General features: G+C 37.2%; 2 protein-coding genes across 3 annotated transcripts; both read left to right on the top strand.

Annotated features, from left to right (window-relative positions):
• Nucleotides 1–1283: 1283 nt before the first annotated feature.
• On the top strand, nucleotides 1284–23537 carry LOC117342276 (golgin-45-like). 2 transcript variants are annotated; one of them, XM_033904370.1, is made up of 7 exons: nucleotides 1284–1426; nucleotides 9766–10300; nucleotides 13592–13668; nucleotides 15275–15397; nucleotides 17676–17804; nucleotides 21949–22165; nucleotides 23155–23537. In XM_033904370.1, the coding sequence occupies exons 2-7, from the start codon at nucleotides 9779–9781 to the stop codon at nucleotides 23317–23319; spliced, it is 1233 nt and encodes a 410-aa protein (XP_033760261.1). In that variant the 5' UTR covers nucleotides 1284–1426; nucleotides 9766–9778; the 3' UTR covers nucleotides 23320–23537. The 2 variants fall into 2 exon arrangements, with proteins under 2 accessions (XP_033760261.1, XP_033760260.1); XM_033904369.1 differs by having other exon boundaries at nucleotides 9763–10300.
• On the top strand, nucleotides 23343–24246 carry LOC117341911 (keratin-associated protein 5-2-like). The gene is made up of 2 exons (XM_033903771.1): nucleotides 23343–23348; nucleotides 23413–24246. Exons 1-2 carry the CDS (start codon nucleotides 23343–23345, stop codon nucleotides 24244–24246), a joined length of 840 nt encoding a protein of 279 aa, XP_033759662.1.
• Nucleotides 24247–24690: the final 444 nt, after the last annotated feature.

Here is a 24690-nt window from a genome sequence, read left to right as displayed (position 1 = left end):
GTGCATGATCAATAAGACTATATCCCATAAGTATGATAGTTTTTGGTTAATGTGGTAACTTTTGTAGTGGCCTAAATAAAACGATGTGCTTTTTGTGTGCGTTTAAAATTGACGATGTTTTGGTCTGACGTAATGGCGGCTTAATTACAAACTTGGACATGTCGAATAGGACCCAATGGATTTTCGAAAATACGGATAAATGACAACAATATGCATGATCAATAAGACTATATCCCATAAGTTTGATAGTTTTTGGTTGATGTGGTAACTTTTGTAGTGGCCAAAATAAAACGATGTGCTTTCTGTGTGTATTTAAAATGACCATGTTTTGGTCTGACGTAATGGCGGATTAACCAGAACATGTCGAATAAGTTCCAATACTACGATACACACATGCGCAAAGCCCGATTTACCTGCGCTCGCGTGTGTTTGATAGGAGACGGGACGCTCTCGATAAGGGATATGCTTGAGTGGTCACGAATAAAGGGAGCCACTATGTGTACGGGGAAATAGCGATGTTACCAGAGACATATATACAGATATATATGTCTCTGTGACAACATATAAGCAAATTATCAAATTCTTGTTTGTAACTAAAATTCACACGGTCTTCTTTATCAAAATTTTGAAGTTAGAAAATAATAAGTATAAACAGTTTGTAATATTTGAATAACTAATTAATTATATGGACTCATTGTAGAACCACGTCCCCGTCGTTGAGTCTGGAAACATTTTATATGGCCAAGAGTTCTACATAATATGTACACAAATTAATGCTCGGACTCGGTTGAGTTGTCTGCCCTTAGCACGGACTCGGTGTAAACATGGCTAGCCAGCTGGCTAGTCCGATGATCTGAGGCTCGGTTACTAAAAAGTCCAAATTTCCAATGAAATAAACCGAGATTGATGTTGAAGTTGATATTTTTAAAACAAGCAATGTTTACTGGTTACATGCATGTAAGAATATCACAAAAATAGCGTATGTATTTTAAATAATTTGCAAAAAAAAGTGAATAGTCACGCTTGAGTGCGGGATACAAGAAATGACCCCCTTGAAAAATGAAAATCGGCGATTTCAAGAGTAACATTTATTTTCATGAAATTTTACTGGAACGGTTAAGTGACAAACATCAACACAAACAAATGTAGAGAAAATGGGTTTACTCAGTCCATGCGTTAAAGAAAAAAGCGAAAATATCCAAAGCTCGGGCTCGGGCCGAAAGCTCGGGCTCGGCTCGGGATACAAGAAATGACCCCCATCATCAACTTCCTTTGCAGATAAAAGCGAGGCAACAACCGGAAGTGAAAGCGAAGACGAAAACAACAGTGGGTAAACCCAGATGTGATGGACTTGTTTCTTCAAGAACACACCGACTTTGCCACAAATTAGAACGTCTTTCTCAATATCACCCCATTTATTTGAAAGGTAGCTTGATCCGAAGCCGTGTATGTACCCGGAAATCCGGATACTGCATCGTTGTCGGCTGGGTACATAGGGGCACTGGGCATGTTTAGTTTCTGAGTTTTAGCTCGCCGGTTACGAGTAGCAATGCCAAATGCTTTTTTTTTTCATATTATAGAGATATTTTCAATCCATAATTTGAAAAGGTAGCTTTTTCTGAACAAAATAAAAATAATGAATGAAAATCTTTAAATTTTCGAAAAACGAGCACCAGGCCGAGGCGTCGGCGTCCTATGCCACACCTAGACGTTAAAGTTTTTGGAAAGAGTAAAAACCTTATACTCTTCTAATTTGGTTTTAACATTAGAGGTATAGGAGTGATGTTATGGCAAAATTCTCCTGAAAAACTGATTTTTTCGCGTTTTAACATTTTCCGGGCTTAATTTTTTTTGGCACAAAAACCCAATTAAAAGGGTTTTTTTGGTAAGTTTTGGAAAGCTGGTAAGTCTAGAAATATTAACGTGACCTCACACCATTCTAATTTGGTCAAAACATTCATTAGAGGTCTACAAGTGGTGTTATGTGACATACAATTTCAAAATGACATGCTTATACATACATATGAAATGAGTGCATAGTGCGATTGCTGCTGCCTGTGACTATAGTATTAAAGTGTACCCTGAACGAAAAACGATAATCAAATATGTTATTCTTTGTAACCACCAAAGAAGAATGTCGCAAACCGCATCAAAATCGGTTGGCTGAGTGCCGAGATATCGCACATCGAAGTACATGATTTGCACCTGTCGGTCGACTGCTAATCAGCGTATCGGTCAGTCACGCTGATTTGGAACTCTTCAGTCTATGACGTCACAGGTTGAACGGAGTGACTGTTATGGTGGCCAGTAGCATAGAGGACAGTGTTAACAATAGCAGCACAAACATGTCTGAATACGATCTGGACATGAGATTTGAGGTTGTTGAATTTGGCGAATATTGCCGACAAGAAGTCGGAATCCAACAATATAAGTTTAAGTTTTAAAAAAAAAATAGTGAAATTGACTCTGAAAATGACCGGTTGGTTAACACAGACTGGTGCAATAATCGGCCGATCACCAATAAATGTATATTAGTTATGTGTTTACCATTTTTTACTCATTACCAAAGAAAGGAACACAGCATCAACATTTTAAAATAAAATAATGTGCCATTTCATTTGCAAATTAATACTCAAATAAACATACCAACAATACAACAGTTCTGGATACTCTGGTTTGTGAGAAAAGACGAACACACGTACAGTAACTTCATGCGTTATATTCTATACAAAACCCGCATCTAGTCATGAAGGACACTTAATTTAGAAAGTAATATATTATAATCATCATGATCTACAATAGACTAAATCTCTCTCCCGTATGAATACCAGTGTTGAAGTCTACAACAAACTTCTGTATATAGATTTTATCCCTTATTTTACATGCCATGGTCTCGGGGATTAAGGACGATTAAATGCTTGGAAAGATATAATTTAGATACGATCGTTGTCAGTGAAATTATATAAAAGTGATTCGCAACAATTATAACATAATTGATACTTTCTGTACAGGTATAAAGCATAGGTACTTATTAAAACCATCATTTTAGCTCCGTTTTTAGCTCACCTGGACCGAAGGTCCGGTGAGCTTATGCCATGGTGCGGCGTCCGTCGTCCGTCGTCCGTCGTCCGGTGTCCGTCGTCCGTCGTCCGTCGTCCGTCCGTCAACATTTGCTTCAAATCGCTACTAGTCAAAAAGTTCTTATTGGATTTTGACCAAATTTGGTCAGAAACATCCTTGGTAGAAGGGGATCAGATTTTGCATAAATGGTGACTCTGACCCCCAAGGGGCCTGAGGGGCGGGGTCCAATAGGGGAAATTGAGGCAATTCCTTTAAATCGCTACTAGTCATAAAGTTATGAATGGATTTGAACCCAATTTGGTCCGAAACATCCTTTGGGGAAGGGGAACAGATTTTGCATAAATGGTGACTCTGACCCCCAAGGGGCCAAAGGGGCGGGGCCTAATGGGAAAATAGAGGTAATTCCTTCAAATCGCTACTAGTCATAAAGTTATGAATGGATTTGAACCCAATTTGGTCAGAAACATCCTTTGGGGAAGGGGAACAGATTTTGCATAAATGGTTACTCTGACCCCCAAGGGTCCAAAGGGGCGGGGCCTATTGGGGAAATAGAGGTAATTCCTTCAAATCGCTACTAGTCATAAAGTTATGAATGGATTTGAACCCAATTTGGTCAGAAACATCCTTCAGGGAAGGGGATCAGATTTTGCATAAATGGTGACTCTGACCCCCAAGGGGCCAAAGGGGCGGGGCCTAATGGGGAAATAGAGGCAATTCCTTTAAATCGCTACTAGTCATAAAGTTATGAATGGATTTGAACCCAATATGGTCAGAAACATCCTTTGGGGAAGGGGAACAGATTTTGCATAAATGGTGACTCTGACCCCCCAAGGGGCCAAAGGGGCGGGGCCTAATGGGGAAATAGAGGTAATTCCTTCAAATCGCTACTAGTCATAAAGTTATGAATGGATTTGAACCCAATATGGTCAGAAACATCCTTTGGGGAAGGGGAACAGATTTTGCATAAATGGTGACTCTGACCCCCGAGGGGCCAAAGGGGCGGGGCCCCATATGGGAAATAGAGGTTATTCCTTTAAATCGCTACTAGTCATAAATTTATGAATGGATTTGAACCCAATTGAGTAAGAAACATTCTTTGGGGAAGGGGAACAGATTTTGCATAAATGGTGACTCTGACCCCAAAGGGGCCAAAGGGGCGGGGCCTAATGGGGAAATAGAGGTAATTCCTTAAAATCGCTACTAGTTATAAAGTTATGAATGGATTTGAACTCAATTTGGTAAGAAACATTCTTGGGGGAAGGGGAACAGATTTTGCATAAATGGTGACTCTGACCCCCGAGGGGCAAAAGGGGCGGGGCCCCATATGGGAAATAGAGGTAATTCCTTTAAATCACTACTAGTCATAAAGTTATAAATGCATGTTGTAAACTCAGAGGGTCTGGACTTCATTATTTCTTTAAAGCAGTTGGGATCCCCACGCTATAACCATAAATAGCATTGTTTGAGGTTAACAAACAAAAGGAATTGAACATGAACATTATTTTGACATTTGGTCAAATCCAACCAGGTGAGCGATACAGGCCCTATGGGCCTCTTGTTTATGATAAAAAACATACAATTTATTTCATCGTGACTAATCATAATTAATACCAAAACTTCTAAACTCACAATGATTTTCGTGTATGATTTTTTTTCAAATTTTAGGTATTTTTTGCTATTATTTTTTTAATTGTGTCATTATTATGAAGTGATCGAGTTGTGGTTTTGCTTTCCATTCGTGTCGCAAGTCATATCTTCACTTAAAAAGGGACTTTTAAAAGATGTATAAACATGTTCAGAGAATTACGAATTCTCAAGTTTTAATGGGTTAGTATACCACTAAACAATTACCAGGTGTGAAATTACGGTCCACAAGCTCGTCACACCTGTCACTGCACCACAGGTGTCTGTGATTTCTGTGTTCTAATCGGCACACGCCGATAATTGCTTGTGAGTTCACACGTTTGGTTTCTGTGCACTTAAAAAAGTTCCGAACATGCTTTTACAGGTTGTACATAAATTGAGCTTGAATTTTATGAAGAATTGCGTTTATACTATAAGGAATACATTTTCAAGTTGTTGAAATCAAACAAATTATTTTTGGAATTCTGTGAGTTTTGTTTTCCTTTCAAACGAAAAAATTTGTATCTCAAAGGTTTGTCTATAGAATAATTAACCTAAGCTACCTGATTCATATATATACCCATGATGTTGAAAACTTACTCTATGAATCTTGTCTGGGAGTTACTGATCTTTCATGGACACGTTTTATCAATTGTGGACAATTACCCAAAAATCACAACTAACGGTATCATTGCTGTTTTGGCTAATAAAAAATTCAAAATGATTAGCATTTATTTCACATCTTGTATGAATTGCATTTTAAACTTGTATTACTAGAAGTATTATAACCGAAATAAATACTGGTACATTTGTATGTAACAAACCGGTCATGCCCTCATAATAAAGGCTATATGATGTAAGTCGTTATAAACGGCCCGTTATTCAAATGTCATACATGTTACAACGACCCGTTAAAATAATTTTTTTTTTTTTTTAAATATATTTCCTATATGGCGGCTCTGATCGTGTTCAACCTGTGACGTCCCAGGTCAGAGGTCACCAAAACGAGGTATTCAGCTTTGGGCTTCAGGTGTGTTTTCGAGAAAAATTGTAATTACTCGGTAATTGGTCGGCCGATTTTATTGCGGTTTTCTGCATTATTGTTTATTAATCAATACCAATAACATATTTAAATATAATTTTTCATTCAGAGTACACTTTAAATAAAGACTGACAGTATATGTACAGTATATATATATAGTATTAAATAAAGACTGACAGTATATCATTATGTAGTGTATAGTCTATAGTATTAATGAAGACTGACAGTATATCATTATGTAGTGTATAGTCTATAGTATTAATGAAGACTGACAGTATATCATTATGTAGTGTATAGTCTATAGTATTAATGAAGACTGACAGTATATCATTATGTAGTGTATAGTCTATAGTATTAATGAAGACTGACAGTATATCATTATGTAGTGTATAGTCTATAGTATTAATGAAGACTGACAGTATATCATTATGTAGTGTATAGTCTATAGTATTAATGAAGACTGACAGTATATCATTATGTAGTGTATAGTCTATAGTATTAATGAAGACTGACAGTATATCATTATGTAGTGTATAGTCTATAGTATTAATGAAGACTGACAGTATATCATTATGTAGTGTATAGTCTATAGTATTAATGAAGACTGACAGTATATCATTATGTAGTGTATAGTCTATAGTATTAATGAAGACTGACAGTATATCATTATGTAGTGTATAGTCTATAGTATTAATGAAGACTGACAGTATATCATTATGTAGTGTATAGTCTATAGTATTGAATGAAGACTGACAGTATATGTACTGTCTAAGTATGAAAATTAAGACTGACCATACTTGTGTTGTGTAGAGTAACGATACTTGTTAGCTCACCTGGTCCGAAGGATAAAGGACCAAGGTGAGCTTATGCCATACTGTGTCGCCCGTCCGTCAGCAATTGACTTATTTGACTTCTTCCTCATAACCACTGATCGAAATTGTGAACAAATTTGGTAAAAAGCATCCCTATGGGTAGGGGACTGAAAATTGCACAAATGATGGGGCTGACCCCCTAGGGGCCTCTGGGGCGGGGCCAAAAAGGGTCAATTTAGCTATATTGATATAAACGACTTCTTTTCTGAAACCGAGCAATGGATATTGCTCATATTTGCCTGGTAGCATCACTAAGCAGTGGGGATTCAAAATTGTACAAATGATGGAGATGACCCCCCAGGGGTCTGAGGGGCGGGCTGAATGTGGTCAATTGGGTTTCCGGTTATATTTATATAAACGACTTATTCTCTGAAACCTAGCAATGGATATCACTCATATTTCCATGATAGCATCACTATGGGATTAGTTTTCAAAATTGTACAAATGGTGGGGACCTAACCCCCCCTCCCCCCTGGAGGCTAGAGGGGCGGGACCAAAATGGGTCAATATAGCTGTTCTGATATAAATTACTTCTTCTCGAAAACTGAGCAATGGATATCACTCATATTTCCATGATAGTATCACTATGGGGATAGTATTCAAAATTGTGCAAATGGTGGGGACATAGCTATAACCCCCTGGGGACCAGAGGGGCGGGGCCAAAAGGGGTTAATTTGTCTATTGATATAAACAACTTCTGAAACCAAGCAGTTGATATTGGTCATTTTTGCCTGGTAGCATCACTATGAAATGGGGATTAAAAATTGTACAAATAGTTGGGCTTACCCCCAAGGGCCTGAGAGGCGGGGCCAAAAGTGCTCAATATGGCTAGATTGATATAAGCGACTTCTCCGCTGAAACGGAGCAATGAATATTGCTTATATTCCCTTGGAAGCATCACTATGGGGTGCAGATTCAAAATTGTACAAATGATGGGGCTGACTCCCCGGGGCCTGAGGGGCAGTGCCAAAAGTGGTCCATTTGGCAATATTGATATGTAAAACGACTTTTTCTCTGGAACTAAGCAATGTATGATATTGATATTTCAGTGGTAACATCCCTAGGTGGCTGGGATTCAATTTACACAAATGATGGGGCTGACCCTCCAAGGGGCCTGAGGGGTTGGGCAAAAGGGAGCAATTTGGCTGTATTGCTAAAAATGACCTCTCATATTTTAGAAACCATTGAGATCCCCACCCGATATCCACATATAGCATTGCTGGGCATCTAGAGATAGACAATATCTTGTTATAAAAATAAGCCCTGGGGTCTTTTCCCAACCCTAAAGAGTAAGTTTGTTTGTTATATCTTTGAAACCATTGCGATCCCCATCCCATAACCATATACATGTATAGCATTCTTGGGCATCAAGAGATAAACAAAATAATGATTAAAAAATAGGCCCAGGGATCTTTCCCCACCCTAAGGGACTCAGTTTCGTTGTTATATGTTTAAAACTGTTGTGATCCCCACCCCATAACCATATATAGCATTACTAGGCATCAAGAGATAAACAAAATAATGAAGGAAAATAAGCTCTGGGGTCTTTCCCCACCCATAGGGACTTAGTTCTTTTGTTATATCTTTGAAACCACTGAGATCCCCACCCTATAACCATATATAGCATTGTTGGGCATGAAGAGATAAACACAATCATGTTGTAAAAATAGGCCCTAGGATCTTTCCCCACCCCTAGGGACTTGGATTTGTTGCTATATCTTTGAAACCGTTAAGATCCCCATAACCATATATGTATAGCATTGTTAGACATCAACAAATAAAGGTGTTAACAAATTGAACATGAACATTATTTTGAAGTTTGATCAAATCAACCAGGTGAGCGGTACCAGGCCCTCATGGCCTCTTGTGTTATGTATAGTGACCATACTTGTGTTGTGTAGAATGACCATACTTGTGTTGTGTATAGTACTAGTGTCGACCTTACTTGTGTTGTGTATCACTTGTGTTGTGTAGACTGGCCATACTTGTGTTGTGTAGACTGGCCATACTTGTGTTGTGTAGACTGGCCATACTTATGTTGTGTAGAGTGACCATACTTGTGTTTTGTAGAGTGACCATAGTTGTGTTGTATATAGTGACCATACTTGTGTTGTGTAGAGTGACCATATATACTTGTGTTGTGTATAGTGACCATACTTGTGTTGTGTAGAGTGACCATACTTGTGTTTTGTAGAGTGACCATACTTGTGTTTTGTAGAGTGACCATACTTGTGCTGTGTAGAGTACTAGTGTCGACCATACTTGTGTTGTGTAGAGTGACCATACTTGTGTTGTGTATAGTGATCATACTTGTGTTGTGTAGAGTGACCATACTTGTGTTGTGTTGACTAACCATACTTGTGTTGTGTAGACTGGCCATACTTGTGTTTTGTAGAGTGACCATACTTGTGTTGTGTAGAGTACTAGTGTCGACCATACTTAAGTTGTGTATAGTGATCATGCTTGTGTTGTGTAGACGGACCATACTTATGTTGTGTAGAGTGACCATACTTGTGTTGTGTGTTGTGTAGAGTGACCATACTTGTGTTGAGTGTTGTGTAGAGTGACCATACTTGTGTTGTGTGTTGTGTAGAGTGACCATACTTGTGTTGTGTAGAGTGACCATACTTGTGCTGTGTAGAGTACTAGTGTCGACCATACTTGTGTTGTGTAGAGTGACCATACTTGTGTTGTGTATAGTGATCATACTTGTGTTGTGTAGATGGACCATACTTGTGTTGTGTATAGTGATCATACTTGTGTTGTGTAGACGGACCATACTTGTGATGTGTATAATGACCATACTTGTGTTGTGTAGAGTGACCATACTTGTGTTGTGTAGAGTTACCATACTTGTGTTGTGTATATTTCTAGTGTTGACCAAATTTGTGTTGTGTATAGTGACCATACTTGTGGTTTGTAGAGTGACCATACTTGTGCTGTGTAGAGTGACCATACTTGTGTTGTGTAGAGTACTAGTGTTTACCATGCTTGTGTTATGATGAGTACTAGTGTCAGGCAAATTCTCAGATCCCCTGAAATGTAACACTGTCCTCATCATATGCCAGCTTTAGCCTTTGTAATTCATTTAGATCTTCATGATCATATATCATGGAATTATTGCTTCATGTTTATTTGTTTTAGAAGTTGTAAAGAAAATATGGATTCTGCGATGCCATTCCCAGACACAATCCTTCCCAAACCTTTGGTGAAGATTGAGACATCCAGTGCTGTACATGTCCCTTCACAACCAACAAAACGTGTGTCAAGGACACAATCACTGACAAGTCTGAACAATAAAGGAACAGTTCTTCAGAGGCAAGCAATGCCAAAGTACAGTTTCCAAAGCAAAAAGCCCATGACTGCAGTGGTGTCAACGGCCAGTGTCACAGGCCCTCTGGACCAGAGTAAAACAGTCAGTGCATCTGTATCCAAACCTATCATTAAGGTAGATCCTTTCCCTGGGACAGGTGCCCCTGACATTAAACAGACCAACTTTGGTTTAAATCTCAAGTCTACAGAACTGAAAAAGGTTTCTTCCCTTGAGTGTCTACCATTTCCTGACACAATAGGGAATCAAATAGCCTCCCTTCAAAACGAAAACGCAGAGCTAAAAGATGAAAATGCCAGATTGAAGAAAGAAATGGAAAACATGAAAAGACAACTTGATGTTCAGTTTCAAGTATGTATTTACTCATTACATGACTATTTATTTTTACCCTATCTCTGATATCATCAATCCTCCTTTCGCTAAAACAATGAATGTTATTGATATTTTTATAGTGTACAGTACATTCCAGTTAATCAGGTAACGCTTAATCGGGTATTTCATTTAATTGGGTAAAATTTCAAATACCAAAACCATTTTCTCTTAAATCATTTTTAAAAAATTTGTTTAATTGGGTTGGAAAAGTCGTATTTTTTCGGTTATTCGAATAGAACAATCGGGACAAAAAATAGAAATGCTCCGATTTTCACAAAAGTCATCACATATTTCTTTAAGTTTTAGACATTTATCAACAAATAGGGTAATTCAGATGGTTAAAATGTCAAAAAACGGTAAAATATTATAGGTTTTGTCATGTTCAGAACTGTGTTGTTGTTAATTCTGCCTCGTGGGGTTTTTCCCCAACAGGAAGTCGAATAAGAATTGTGGGTAAAATTAAATGTTATTTTTAGAGTCAGCAGCAGGCCAACGTAATTGGGGTTTAAAAGCATAATTAAGCTACTAGACAATTAAACTTTTACTTCTGGGATGTAAAATCTTCGAAGCAGAAACCAAAACAATAGGTTTTGACCTGGGTCTGACATTGCTACAGATCGATTGATATCACCGCTTACTGTATGTGGCGAATCCAAAGTGAGGGGTTCGCCACGGGGAAATGTGACGACACCGGTACACAGGTGAGTTATTAAAAAAACAGTAGCGAGCAGTAAAAGGACATACGCCCGACGTTAGCTTATAATTCCTATTCAGGTAAGGATTAGAACTGGTTAATAAAAACATTACATTGGATTTCGTGTTGTTTTATCAGTGATTGCCAGTGTCAAGTTCATATGAATTTATACCACAGGAAGCGACCTAAATAAAATCGGTTTCTCCGATCTCTTGTGCTTTGGCAATTGAAAATAATATGGAATATTTTAAACTTCATAGCGAACATAAGAATGTCTCTATGATAAACATAAATGATTTTAGAGTCTAGCTGTAATTGTCGGCGAGTCCTTAGATCGTATGTCAAATTAGCAACACGTGGATGAAACAGGAATGTATGAGGGGATTTGAGGTGCTACGATTGTACTGTGTCGCGAATAAGAAACAATCTTTAAGGTTTTATTATTGTAATACAATATGTACATGTATTTTTATACAATTAGTAATAGTAATCTGACAATTTGACATCAGTAAAAACACAAACAAAAACACCGTTTATTAACAATAATAACGCAAATATTTTCATCCAAAATCGACCCAAGTCTGACAACCATTACAGACCAAATCCAAGATGGCGACGTGCATTTCGGCTTATTGCATAAGTCGGTTAATCGGGTAAAAAGTCCCCGCAAATAGGCAACCCAATTAAGCGGAATGCACTGTATTTAATTGAGACTACAATATATAAGCTGTCAAATTCCATATTCCATGTTAGTCCATATTTGTGCATGTTTAATTTTGAGACTGACATGGATGAACAAAAGGGGAAGACATATATGATAACCATCTTTGATTTGGACAATTGATATTGATGAATTGTTTGATGCTCTGTACGTGCTTCAAAGATCTTTTTTCTAAATCACATACATACTTTACTTTCTACTTTTCCGCTCACAAACATTGGTTCAAAGGACCAAGGTGGGTTTATGCCATACCATGGTGTCCGGCATCCATCCGTCCGTCAACAATTACATTGTGATCACAATAACTTGAGTAAATATCAACAAAGTTTGATGAAACTTTGTATGCAGTTATATATCATCACGATCTCGGACAAGTTTGAAAATGGGAATTATTCGACCAAAACTTATCAAATTACAGAGATATTGCCCTTGTTTATAATATTATTATTAGACCAACATGATAACTAGAGTAAACTTCAACCAAATTTGATGAAACTTTGTATGTAGCCATATATTGACAAGATCTCGGACAAGTTCAAAAATGGAAAATATGGGACAGTAACTGAAAGTTATTGCCTTTTATAAAAATTGTATTATTGGACCTTATAACACGATAACTAGAGTAGATATCAACCAAGTTTGATGAAACTTTGTATTTAGCCATATATATTTATATATTGTCAAGATTTCGGACGAGTTCAAAAATGGGAATTATTTGACAGTTACTTATACAGAGTTATAGCCCTTTGTAATAATATTATTTTTAACAGTTGTTTTTTGGTTCACCTGGGCCAAAGGGGGAATCTTTTTAAGAGGCTACTAGTTCTGAACATCTAAATGTATTTTGATGAAATTTTGTCTGAAGAATTATTTGGCAGTGTTAATTTGTATGTTGTATAAATGAAGGATATATGACAACATTGGGGTGGGAGAAAGGGGGCCCAATAAGGGAAATAAACAAAGGAAAAAAAAGAATGACAAGATTTAATCAACCTGTAGTTTTGACAATTGTTGGGAGAGGCAGTTCAAAAGTTGGAAAATATTTGAAATATAACTCTGGTATTTTGCCATAATTACTGAAATAGCCAGGTGAGTGAGGCAAACCGTCTGGGCCTCTTGTTTACCTTTTGTCCAGTGCCAATTTTATTGGTATTATTATTGTACCTGTTCATTTCTTCAAGTTTTTGACATGTTTAAAGTTTTCCTTTTTTATTTATACTCTTAGATTAATATTTTTTCAGCAAGTCACTTCAAGGGCCAAAGAATGAAGCTCAGGGATTTATGTTGAATCTGTATTACAATGTAAAAAGTTGCTCTACGGCTGTAGACAGTCACAGCATTGTGTTCTATATGAACATGTTTTTGTAAAGGTTTGATTCGTGAACCACTCTGGTGGCTCAATAAGTCAAATAACTTAGCAAGATGGTTACAGGTGATGGAGATAGAGTATGCAATTATTAGTTAATATGTAGATGAACACGTTAATGCATAGACTATACCTGAACCACTGGTAATGTACTAAATACCATGCGTATCACCAACACCGGTACAGTGTTGATCCTGCAGAATTCAAGTTATTTTATTACAGCAACTTGTAGAATAATTTCATAGAATAATTTCTGATAAATATTACATTAAATTTTGTTTTTCAATTTATCAATATTAACACATGTCAGTATAATGTAAACAGATAGCTAACATACTGTCAACTGGAGGTATTTTTGTTTTTTTAGGGAAAATAATCCTGAAATTTTAGTGAAATTGAGAGTTTGCTTAAAACTTCACTGTGTGACAAAGTAGCAGGACAGACGAGACATGATTATATATATAATTACATGTAATTCTTGTTTTACAGGTAAATTCTGAGCTGAAAAAACTATTGGTAGCATCTGTGGGAGATGACTTGCAGTTTAGAGTTGAGAACCTTGCAAGGTATGACACACAATATACACATTTTTAGGTCACCTGAGACAAAGTCTCAAGTGACCTATTCTACATGTAATCCCCTTTTGTCCGTCGTCGTGCGTCGTCCGTTCGTAAACAATTTACATTTTCCACTTCTTCTCCAAAACCCCTAAACCAAATTCAATGAAATTTGGCTGGAAGCTTCTATGGCCAACATTGTGAATTATATGGTCCCCACCCCCCAGGGACCTGAGGGGCGGCGCTAAAATGGGTCAAATTGACTAAAACTTCAAAAAAATTCTTCTTCTCTACTCTCAGATATGATGGAATCAAACACTCTTCATAGATGGAAGGGTCTTAAGGTGCTTTACCAAAATTGTGAATTTCATGACCCAGGGGTCTCACGTTTGCCCTTGGGGAGGGGATAAAATTTACTATAGTTTATATAGGGAAATCACATTTTTGACTATAATTTGTTTGATTTTGATTGGAATTCATTCTAACTTGGTTAACATTATCAGCATTGGATGACAGTTTGATGGCATGCACATATTGACCCTGACTGACCCCCAGGGGCTGATGGGCGGGGCTGAAAATGGTCAAATTGATTGAAATTTCAAAAATCTTCTTTTCTACTCTCAGATATGATGGAATATAATACTCTTCATTGATGGAAGGGACTTAAGGTACTTTACCAAAATTGTGAATTTCATGACCCTGGGGTCTCAAGTTTGCCCCTGGGGAGGGGGTAAAATTTACTATAGTTTATATAGGGAAATCACATTTTTGACTCTTAATTTGTTTGATTTCGATTGGAATTCATTCTAACTTGGTTAACATTATCAGCATGGGATGACATTTTGATGGCATGCACATGTTGGCCCTGACTGACCCATATATAGGGGCTGATGGGTGGGGCCAAAAAGGGTCAATTAAATTAACTGAAATATTTCAAATCTAAGGTGACCGTTAAGGCCCATGGGCCTCTTGTATTTTTTTAGATTAACATTAGTGGATTGAATGTCATTGCTAGCGCTTGGCAGTGAGTGATGGAGATTTTTTGCAACAAATGAATTTAAACCAAAAAAAGCAATACTTGACTTTATTTGGCTAAGCAACATATATCAATGAAATGAAAATGGATACATTTACAAAATGGATTCTTAGAAATTAAGAGAGAGTTTATACATTGATCTTATTACATTTAATTATATATAGCACATGGCTTTTCTAAAATTAAATCCCAAAACAAAATTTTATGTTTTTAGAAAAACCTTGTCATTTTAAGAAGATTTTGTCATTTTTAACACTCTGAGATTTACACAAGAGGTTTTATTTTTTTGGACCTGAATATTTAATATCATGGCATTTGAGCCTCTTTTAGTTATGGTGGTAGACTGGACCTTGTTTTGACAACTTCTCTGTTTTGTGAAACATCAGTCACATAGTCATCAGAAACTGAAGTTTACAAACAGGCTTATTTTTAAATACATAATTTTTTATTGCATGCCCCTTTATCAATAATTGTAGACTGCTTGAGAATCATGTTTAGACAACTGGTTTCCCTTACCCTTCTCTAAACACTGTACTATAATCAGATGTCTGACATCTTTTACATCTATATACCCTATAGAGACAGAGCCCAGCTTTCTACGGAGATCGGTACTTTTGCTAAAAGGCGTACAGAAGACTTTGAGCACATAGACAAGGTCTCCATACAAGCTGATATGTGGAGGAGCAAGTTCCTTGCCAGCAGGTAATTGTGAGTCAGAAGTGAGGTGTAGCATTCTTGTCATTTGTAATTATACTGCTTTACATTCTGTGTATGTGTGTGGCACTTTTTACAGCTTCTTGAGTCAACATCTGACTACATCATAACTCTCTGATAACTAAACACACATTCAAGCTGTTGTCACTCTATATTTTATAGACCTACAGTACTAAACACACACATTCAAACTGTTGTCACTCTATATTTTATAGACCTACAGTACAAGACTTTTTATTATCAGAAATAACATTCATCTCGATGCTTCCAAGAGGATGCAACAATTTCTTTATATTTAAAATCTTAATCAAATCTTTAGCTCACCTGTCGTCTGTCTATCCCGCGTTAACTTTCAACTTCTTCTCAATAATCAAGAGGCCGGAAAAATGCATCAAATGAGTGACCATGATCTAGTACATTTAAGGTAACAGGGGTCAAATAGGCTGAAATCTTTAAACAATTTCTTTTCAATATCCAGTTGCTATATATAATGTCTGTGCTGCGGTAAAGGGCTGCCAAGTTTAAAAAAAGAAAGAAAATAGGCTGAAATCTTTAAACAACAGTTTCTTCTCATTAATCAAGAGGCCAAGGAACATGATATTGGGCTTGTAGCATACTGGGATGAAGGGCTACAAGTTTGTTCAAACAAATGACCTTGATCTATATTCAAGGTCACAGGGTTGAAAAAGGCTTAAGATTTGAAACAATAATTTTTCAATAGCCAAGAGACTCTTGAGACCTGATATTAGGCCAATAGTTTGCTGGAATGAATGACTAGATTTATATGTCTTGAATTGAATAAACCTGAGGCTAGTCTAATTAGATATTTAGATAAAGTGTTCATCAGCTTAGTATCTGCAGAAATGACCTAGATTAACTTCAGAGTTGATGTAGAATCAGATGAGTGATACAGGCCCATTGGGTTTCTGTTATGCATCCCCTTGCAGACCTAGTCAATGCAGCTTTACAATCATGTGATTTCTTGATTGATTTCAATGAAATTTTATAAAGGTGCTGTTTGCGTGCATGAAATAAGGAATTTGTGGTTACAGAAGTGAGATTATGGATTTATTTTCAGGCAGCAAAGGCAGAGTAAAACACATTTCTCTTAAGTTTTGCATTCAGGTCTGTTGCTCAAATAAGTTCAACTCTACCCAAACTTTGTATATATAGTTTGATAGCTGGACATCTCAACACAATCCTTCATTTATTGAACATCATCCGTAAGCTATTGGTCTTGTGAATCTGGAAATTGGTGATACTAGGAATCTGCCATTAAAGTTTTGTGTTTAGTTGATCACAGTTGTATTTATGTTAGTCCTACCAATCTTTATAGTTCCATTGCATTGTAGGATTCAACAGACAGATTACGTCAATTTTACTTGTTGTATTTTAGGATTTAGACTAAACTTTCAGATTTTCTGAAATTATTAAATATAATATCTTTTTATTGCTTCTTCATTTTACTTTAAATAATTTCATAGTAATATTGATATGAGGGTTTGTTTGCTTCTTTTTGGACAAAAACAGAATTTTAGTAAATTTTACTTAATAATATTTTACTGACTTTTAATGTTCTGATTTTGTCCTTCTGATATCTCCAAACTCATCTTCATCCTATTTTTGGTACTGGGAGTCTGTAAGTTAATAAGTCCATTATCATCCTTTTATATACACCTCAGGAATAGCCATGGACTGAACTTCATTCCCTCGGTCCGAGGTACTTCAAAGTTGAAAAACTTCTGACAGACACTTTTTCAACTCTTTCTTGTATTCAACAAGTCCAGAATCCAACTCTGTTAGGAACTGCAGAAACACGTCATTAGCCATTTTGTTATGACTGTGTAATAGCACGCGGTCCAGTGAAGTATTGTACTATAAATAGCTCTTGACTACTGCCTGTTGACACACACTGTACAGGTGGGCATAGCTGATAGAGAGTTCAAGTAAACGGTGCATACACGCTTTCAAGTCCCTCGCTGTAAGTAATAAAATCTTTAGTGATGACTGTTTTAACCTCTGACCTTTGGTTGACAGACTCTGAGTGACATTTGTTTTAACCTCTGACCTTTTTGATACAGACTCTTGCATGAATAGTGATTGTTTTAACCTCTATGACCTAAATTGGTTCACAGACTACTGTAGATCTGTGTGACAATTGTTTTAACCTCTGACCTTTGGTTAAAGTTGACAGACTCTAAGTGACAATTGTTTTAGTTGATTGTGTTTTAATTGATGGTTTAACATCTTTACTTTTTCTTGCCAGGGTGATGATTGATGAGTTAGCTTCCTCTAAGGCCTACCTATCCATGCTGTGTCAAGAATCACAAAGTTCAATCCAGCAGATGTTGAATGAACGCCATGAGATACGCACAAACCTTATGGAAACCTACAAGTATGTTTTAAGGTCATTGAAGACAAAGTCTCAGGCGATCTATTTTGATTGCCTTTTAATTGGTCTTGTCTTGCACATGTTACCAATTAAAATATTTCGACTTCACCTCAATAACCAAGAGATCCAGGTTCATGACATTGGGCCAAAAGCATGCTGGGAGGAAGGGCTACCAAGCTTGTTCAAAAAAATGACCTTGACCTATTTTCAAGGTCATGGGTCAAATGTGGTCTGTCTTTAAGCAACTTCTTCTCCATAAATTAAGTAAGGGCCCTGAATCATGATATACATATCATCTTTAGATGATGGTGTACCATGTTTGTTCAATTAAACAACCTTAGCCTACATTAGAGTTCACATGTTTCAAATGTGTTCTATAATGATTTTTATATGCTGGTCAAATTTGACAGAAGCATTATTATATGATGTGATCTGTCTGTCAGCGAAACTTTGCCTTGTCTGACGATTTCCTTCAACATTTTTCGATTGATTTCTTTGAATATTTGCATGTATTACAATCATTTTGTGCAGTTGTGTTTCCATGAAAGGAATTTTGATTCATTTTTAGCTCGTCTCTTCGAAGAAGAGTGAGAACTTATGTCGTCACTCCGTCGTCGGCGTTGGTTTTCCAAATGTTAAATTTTTGGTGCAAGTGTTGAAAGGCATAGTAATTTATGGTAATATGGTCCCTGTGGGGGTCAAACTATCCCCTGCCGGAGTTAAACTAAAAGATTTTTTGGAAAAAAAACAGATTTTTGCAAATTTTTGTAATTTATGGTAATATGGTCCCTGTGGGGGTCAAACTATCCCCTGCCGGAGTTAAACTAAAAGATTTTTTGGACAAAAAACAGATTTTTGAAACTTTTTGGACTTTGAAAATAGTAATAGAAATTTGTAATAGACTCCCTCTTTTGGGAAAAAATCAGAATTTTCAAATTTTTGGAATATTTCTGCGTTAAGTTTTTGGTGCAAGTGTTGAAAGGTATTAATACATCACTTTATAATTGTACTAGGGTTCTGATAGTTGGTAATAGACTCCCTCTTGGGTTAAACTATCCCCTGCCGGAGTTAAACTAAAAGATTTTTTTGGGAAAAAACCAGAATTTTCAATTTTTTGGACTTAGAATATTTCTGCGTTAAGTTTTTGGTGCAAGTGTTAAGAGGTTTTAATACATCACTTTATAATTGTACTAGGATGCTGATGTTTGGCAATAGAGTCCCTATGGAGTAAGACAATCCCTTCCTGGAGTAAAACTTTTAAAAAAAATTGGATTTTTTCTTTTTAAATCTGTGTTTTTTTGTTTTTGTTTTTAAATCTTTGGACTTTGTGTTAAGTTTATATTGTGAGTGTTGAAAGGCATAGTAATACATGGTATTAGGTTCCCTGTGGGGGTTAAACTATCCCTTGCCAGAGTTAAACTGAAATATTTTTTTTGCGAAAAAACACATTTCTTTTTAAATTTTTGTGCAAATGTTGAAAGCTATATAACACATCACTTTATGATTGTACTAGGGTGCTGATATTTTGTAAAAGAGTCCCTATGGAGTTACACTTCCCCTTCCTGGGATGAAACTGAAAATAAAACAATGTGAAAATGCTCACAATAGACAATTTATACCGGTCCATATTTTTCAAGGGAGACAACTCTCATTAGGATAATATTTTGTCAAAAAATTGAACAAATATGTCCAAAAGCAATTACATTTGTATTTAATATATTCATTTAATCTACAACAGCATAGCTTGTCTCCCGATTGTTTGTCAATAAATAATTTATACATATATATAAATTGGTATGGTTTTGAAAATTGCATGAATTCACAAAGCATAATCTGATCAAGTAAACAATATAAATATTATTAATGCAATTTGCGAAACCATTCCAATTAATATATTTTAATTATTTGTCGACAAACATTTGCGAGACGAGCTATGCTGTTCTCCAACAGCTCTTGTTTTTCAAGTTATTCCCCTTTGTTAATTTCAGTATTTGATTTTTGTCTGGAAATCTCCTACATTTTCAATCGATGATGAATCTTGGAATGCATTCCAACTATGATATATAACTTTCCCTGATAAAATTTGATTCAGCCTTTTTTTCTCAGAAATCTTTGAACTTTGTTAGACTTTATAATCCTGATGTCTATGATTGTATTTTATGAGTTAGAGTCGATTACTTGTTTTCCTCAGACTGTTAGGAAATCGAACATTGACTTTGTAGTGAAAGTTGAGATTTATAACATGCCAGCAAGCCAATTTTTAGCCCACCATCATCAGATGGTGGGCTATTCAAATCGCCCTGCGTCCGTGGTCCGTCGTCCGTCCGTCCGTCCCTCCGTCCGTCCGTCCCTCCGTCCGTCCGTCCCTCCGTCCGTAAACAATTCTTGTTATCGCTAATCCTCAGAAAGTACTGAAAGGATTTTTCTCAAATTTCATATGTATGTTCTCCTTGGTGTCTAGTTATGCATATTGCATTTTGAGACCAATCGGAAAACAACATGGCCGACAGGCAGCCATCTTGGATTTTGACAATTGAAGTTTGTTATCGCTATTTCTGAGAAAGTACTGAAGGGATCTTTCTCAAATTTCATATGTATGTTTCTCTTGGTGCCTAGTTATGCATATTGCATTTTGAGACCAATCAGAAAACAACATGGCCGACAGGCAGCCATCTTGGATTTTGATAATTGAAGTTTGTTATCGCTATTTCTGAGAAAGTACTGAAGGGATCTTTCTCAAATTTCATATGTAGATTCCCCTTGGTGCCTAGTTATGCATATTGCATTTTGAGACCAATCAGAAAACAACATGGCCGACAGGCAGCCATCTTGGATTTTGATAATTGAAGTTTGTTATCGCTATTTCTGAGAAAGTACTGAAGGGATCTTTCTCAAATTTCATATGTAGGCTCCCCTTGGTGCCTAGTTATGCATATTGCATTTTGAGACCAATCGGAAAACAACATGGCCGACAGGCAGCCATCTTGGATTTTGATAATTGAAGTTTGTTATCGCTATTTCTGAGAAAGTACTGAAGGGATCTTTCTCAAATTTCATATGTAGGTTCCCCTTGGTGCCTAGTTATGCATATTGCATTTTGAGACCTATCGGAAAACAACATGGCCGACAGGCAGCCATCTGGATTTTGACAATTGAAGTTTGTTATCGCTATTTCTCAGAAAGTACTGAAGGGATCTTTCTCAAATTTTCATATATAGGTTCCCCTTGGTGCCTAGTTATGCATATTACATTTTGAGACCAATCGGAAAACAACATGGCCGACTGGCAGCCATCTTGGATTTTGACAATTGAAGTTTGTTATCGCTATTTCTGAGAAAGTACTGAAGGGATCTTTCTCAAACGTTTTTGTAAGTTGCCCTTGGTCTGTAGTTCTGCATATTGCATCTTGGGACCAATAGGAAAACAACATGGCCGACAGGCCGCCATCTTGGATTTTGACAATTGAAGTTTGTTGTCGCTATTTATCAGAAATTGCTGAAGGGATCTTTCTGAAATTTCATTTGTAGGTTGCCCTCTGTGCCTAGTTATGCATATTGGATTTTGAGACCAGTCAGAAAACAACCTGCCCGACAGGCAGCCATCTTGTATTTTGACAATTGAAGTTTGTTATCGCTATTTTACAGAAGGTACTGAAGGGATCTTTCTCGAATTTCATATGTAGGCTCCCCTTGGTCCCTGGTGTTGCATTTTCGGACCAATCCGAAAACAACAGACAGCCATTATCGCTAAATCTTAAATTGTTTGCAAAGTACTAGAGGGCTGTTTCTGAATTTACACAGATTAGTAAGACTTAGAGGAAGGAAAAAGTAGAGAAAAGATCAATCTGACATGGAACCTATAAAGATCATTCAATGGTGGGCGCCAAGATCCCTCTGGGATCTCTTGTTAAGGTGGTGTAATTAAAATTTTGATGGAAGGCAGTATATAACACTACATGCCATTTAACGGGTGTATGTTGTTCCATCCCGCAGTTCTCTTTTGCTAGAATATTGTTAAGATTAAAAGTTTGAGTCTTATGGCAAGACATTTGATCAATCATTTTAATATTGTGATTCACAATATGCATGGTGTTTTTTCTGTGAATTGCTTGCCATCACTTGAACTTGATTTTCTGTCATGTTACCAGAACCCTCCAGCAAGTCAGGTCAGCATTTGACCCATTGAACTCCCAAAAATCGATGTGTGTGGCATCCAATAATAGTCTTGATTTGGCCCGTGCTAACCAGCGACTGAGTGAGGCCATTCGGTATCGACTGTTGCCAAGCCATATTGCTCTAGACTCTGTTGTTAACATAGACCATTGGACAGACAGATTAACTCTTGCTGAGTCACGTGCGAATGAGGTATGTATATTTAATCTGTTCAAATGATGTGACTGAGCTGTCATTACAGGGGAAGGAATACTGGCATCAGATTGGTCATATGTCTGTTTTTCTGTGGATGACAGCGAGCAATGTACAACTAACATTTCAATTATATGTCCTGTACCTGGTTTCCTCCCAATCCGTCTGTGAGAACGTCTGTCCGTCGGTCCATCCATGCACTCTCTGTTTTCCATACATTTCTCAGCCATACTTCTAGGTATGTTGAAGAAATATTCTTCAGGATAAGTTGCTACAGAACAAGTTTAAGGTACAGGGTTTTTGAGGTCAAGGTCACAGTCACTTACTATTTTTAGTAGGGCATGTAGGGAACATATATTGCTTTAGCAATACCCAGAATGCTTGCTTTCACTTGTGAAAAGTAGAGAAGAGATCAGTCTTACATACAAATAATAAAGATCATTCAGTGGTGAGCTAAAGAAACACTACTCAGGAATGTTATGTTGAGGGGGAGAGGGGGCGGGGTGGCGGGTGTAGGTTTCCTTTCCCTGTCTGCCCTTCCGTATTTCTGTCCCGTCTTTCTGTCCACTCAGTTTTCTGTACTTTTCTCAGTCATGCTTCAACCCATGTTGGTGAAAGTTGGTATGTAGATTAAGTATGAGTTGCTACAGACGAAGTCCGAGTTTCAGGGTTTTTTGGTAATGGTCACACACTACTAGCAGGGGCTGGTAGGGTACATGTATTGCTTTAGCAATATCCAGCATACTTGTTTATATATTACACACTTTCAAGTATTGATATTTCTAAATCTGCAAATACCAATAAATAATTTGATTCACAGCCACAATTAATACTTGTTCTACTCACATACTTGCTAAACCATCAATTGATGTAGATATTATTACATTCATACCACCAAGTACAACACAGACAGGAAAAGTCTCCAATAAAGTTGTTGTCAGGTTGAGTTCATCATTTCCACTGATATTCTTTTTTTGTTTATTTTTCAGTTCCTTTCTAAGAAGATTGACCCAGATGATATTCAAAACCATATCGCCAATGCCCTTCGTGATCCATGCATTAATGTTATTGATCGCTTCCACCCATTTACCCGCTTTGATAACTTGACCCTAAATTGTTGTGTCAAATGTCAAGGTGAAATGTTTGCTGTTTAAGGCTGGACCTTTGTACTTGTACGATGAAAGTGAAGATGTAAAGATTTAACAAAAGGTGCTAGCTGGTTCTAGTGAAATTTTTATGCTGTGCAGATTATTGACTATTTTGTTATTAAAACATACATAACGTCAAGTGTGAGTGTGGCAAGTGTGAGTGTGGCAAGTGTGGCAAGTGTGGCAAGTGTGAGTGTGGCAAGTGTGAGTGTGGCAAGTGTGAGTGTGGCAAGTGTGGGCAAGTGTGAGTGTGGCAAGTGTGAGTGTGGCAAGTGTGAGTGTGGCAAGTGTGAGTGTGGCAAGTGTGGCAAGTGTGAGTGTGGCAAGTGTGAGTGTGGCAAGTGTGAGTGTGGCAAGTGTGAGTGTGGCAAGTGTGGCAAGTGTGAGTGTGGCAAGTGTGAGTGTGGCAAGTGTGAGTGTGGCAAGTGTGGCAAGTGTGAGTGTGGCAAGTGTGGCAAGTGTGAGTGTGGCAAGTGTGAGTGTGGCAAGTGTGAGTGTGGCAAGTGTGGCAAGTGTGAGTGTGGCAAGTGTGAGTGTGGCAAGTGTGGCAAGTGTGAGTGTGGCAAGTGTGAGTGTGGCAAGTGTGGCAAGTGTGAGTGTGGCAAGTGTGGCAAGTGTGAGTGTGGCAAGTGTGAGTGTGGCAAGTGTGAGTGTGGCAAGTGTGGCAAGTGTGAGTGTGGCAAGTGTGAGTGTGGCAAGTGTGAGTGTGGCAAGTGTGAGTGTGGCAAGTGTGGCAAGTGTGAGTGTGGCAAGTGTGAGTGTGGCAAGTGTGAGTGTGGCAAGTGTGGCAAGTGTGAGTGTGGCAAGTGTGGCAAGTGTGAGTGTGGCAAGTGTGAGTGTGGCAAGTGTGAGTGTGGCAAGTGTGAGTGTGGCAAGTGTGGCAAGTGTGAGTGTGGCAAGTGTGAGTGTGGCAAGTGTGAGTGTGGCAAGTGAAATGTAGCATTTTCATTATTGAAAATTCAACTTATGTATATAATGTATATGATGCCATACAGTTAAGAAAAACAGTATATAATATCTGATTTTGTTAATAAATTTGTTAATGAATTTGTCTATTTTCTATGTATATTGATACTACACTGCTATATTGCAGTGGCTGCCAATGTATTGTATATATGTTAATATCAACTTTATTTTATTCATTCAATTCATACATATACAATACACAATCATATGGTATGTTGTATGTACTGATGAGCTGTAAATCTCAGAGTCAATATTAAATGAATTGAACTTCATATGAAATATCATTGTACATATATGTTAATTTTTCTTACTATTGCATTTATGTAGGACACCCAAGATGTATTGAGACTGTCACTAGTAGTATTTAAATACAAGGGTCAGATGTTTTATCTATTTCAAGGTATTTGGTTG

The sequence above is a fragment of the Pecten maximus genome, chromosome 14, assembly GCF_902652985.1.
Source record: "Pecten maximus chromosome 14, xPecMax1.1, whole genome shotgun sequence".
Lineage (NCBI taxonomy): Eukaryota > Metazoa > Mollusca > Bivalvia > Pectinida > Pectinidae > Pecten > Pecten maximus.
This window is presented reverse-complemented; position numbering and strand designations above follow the sequence as displayed.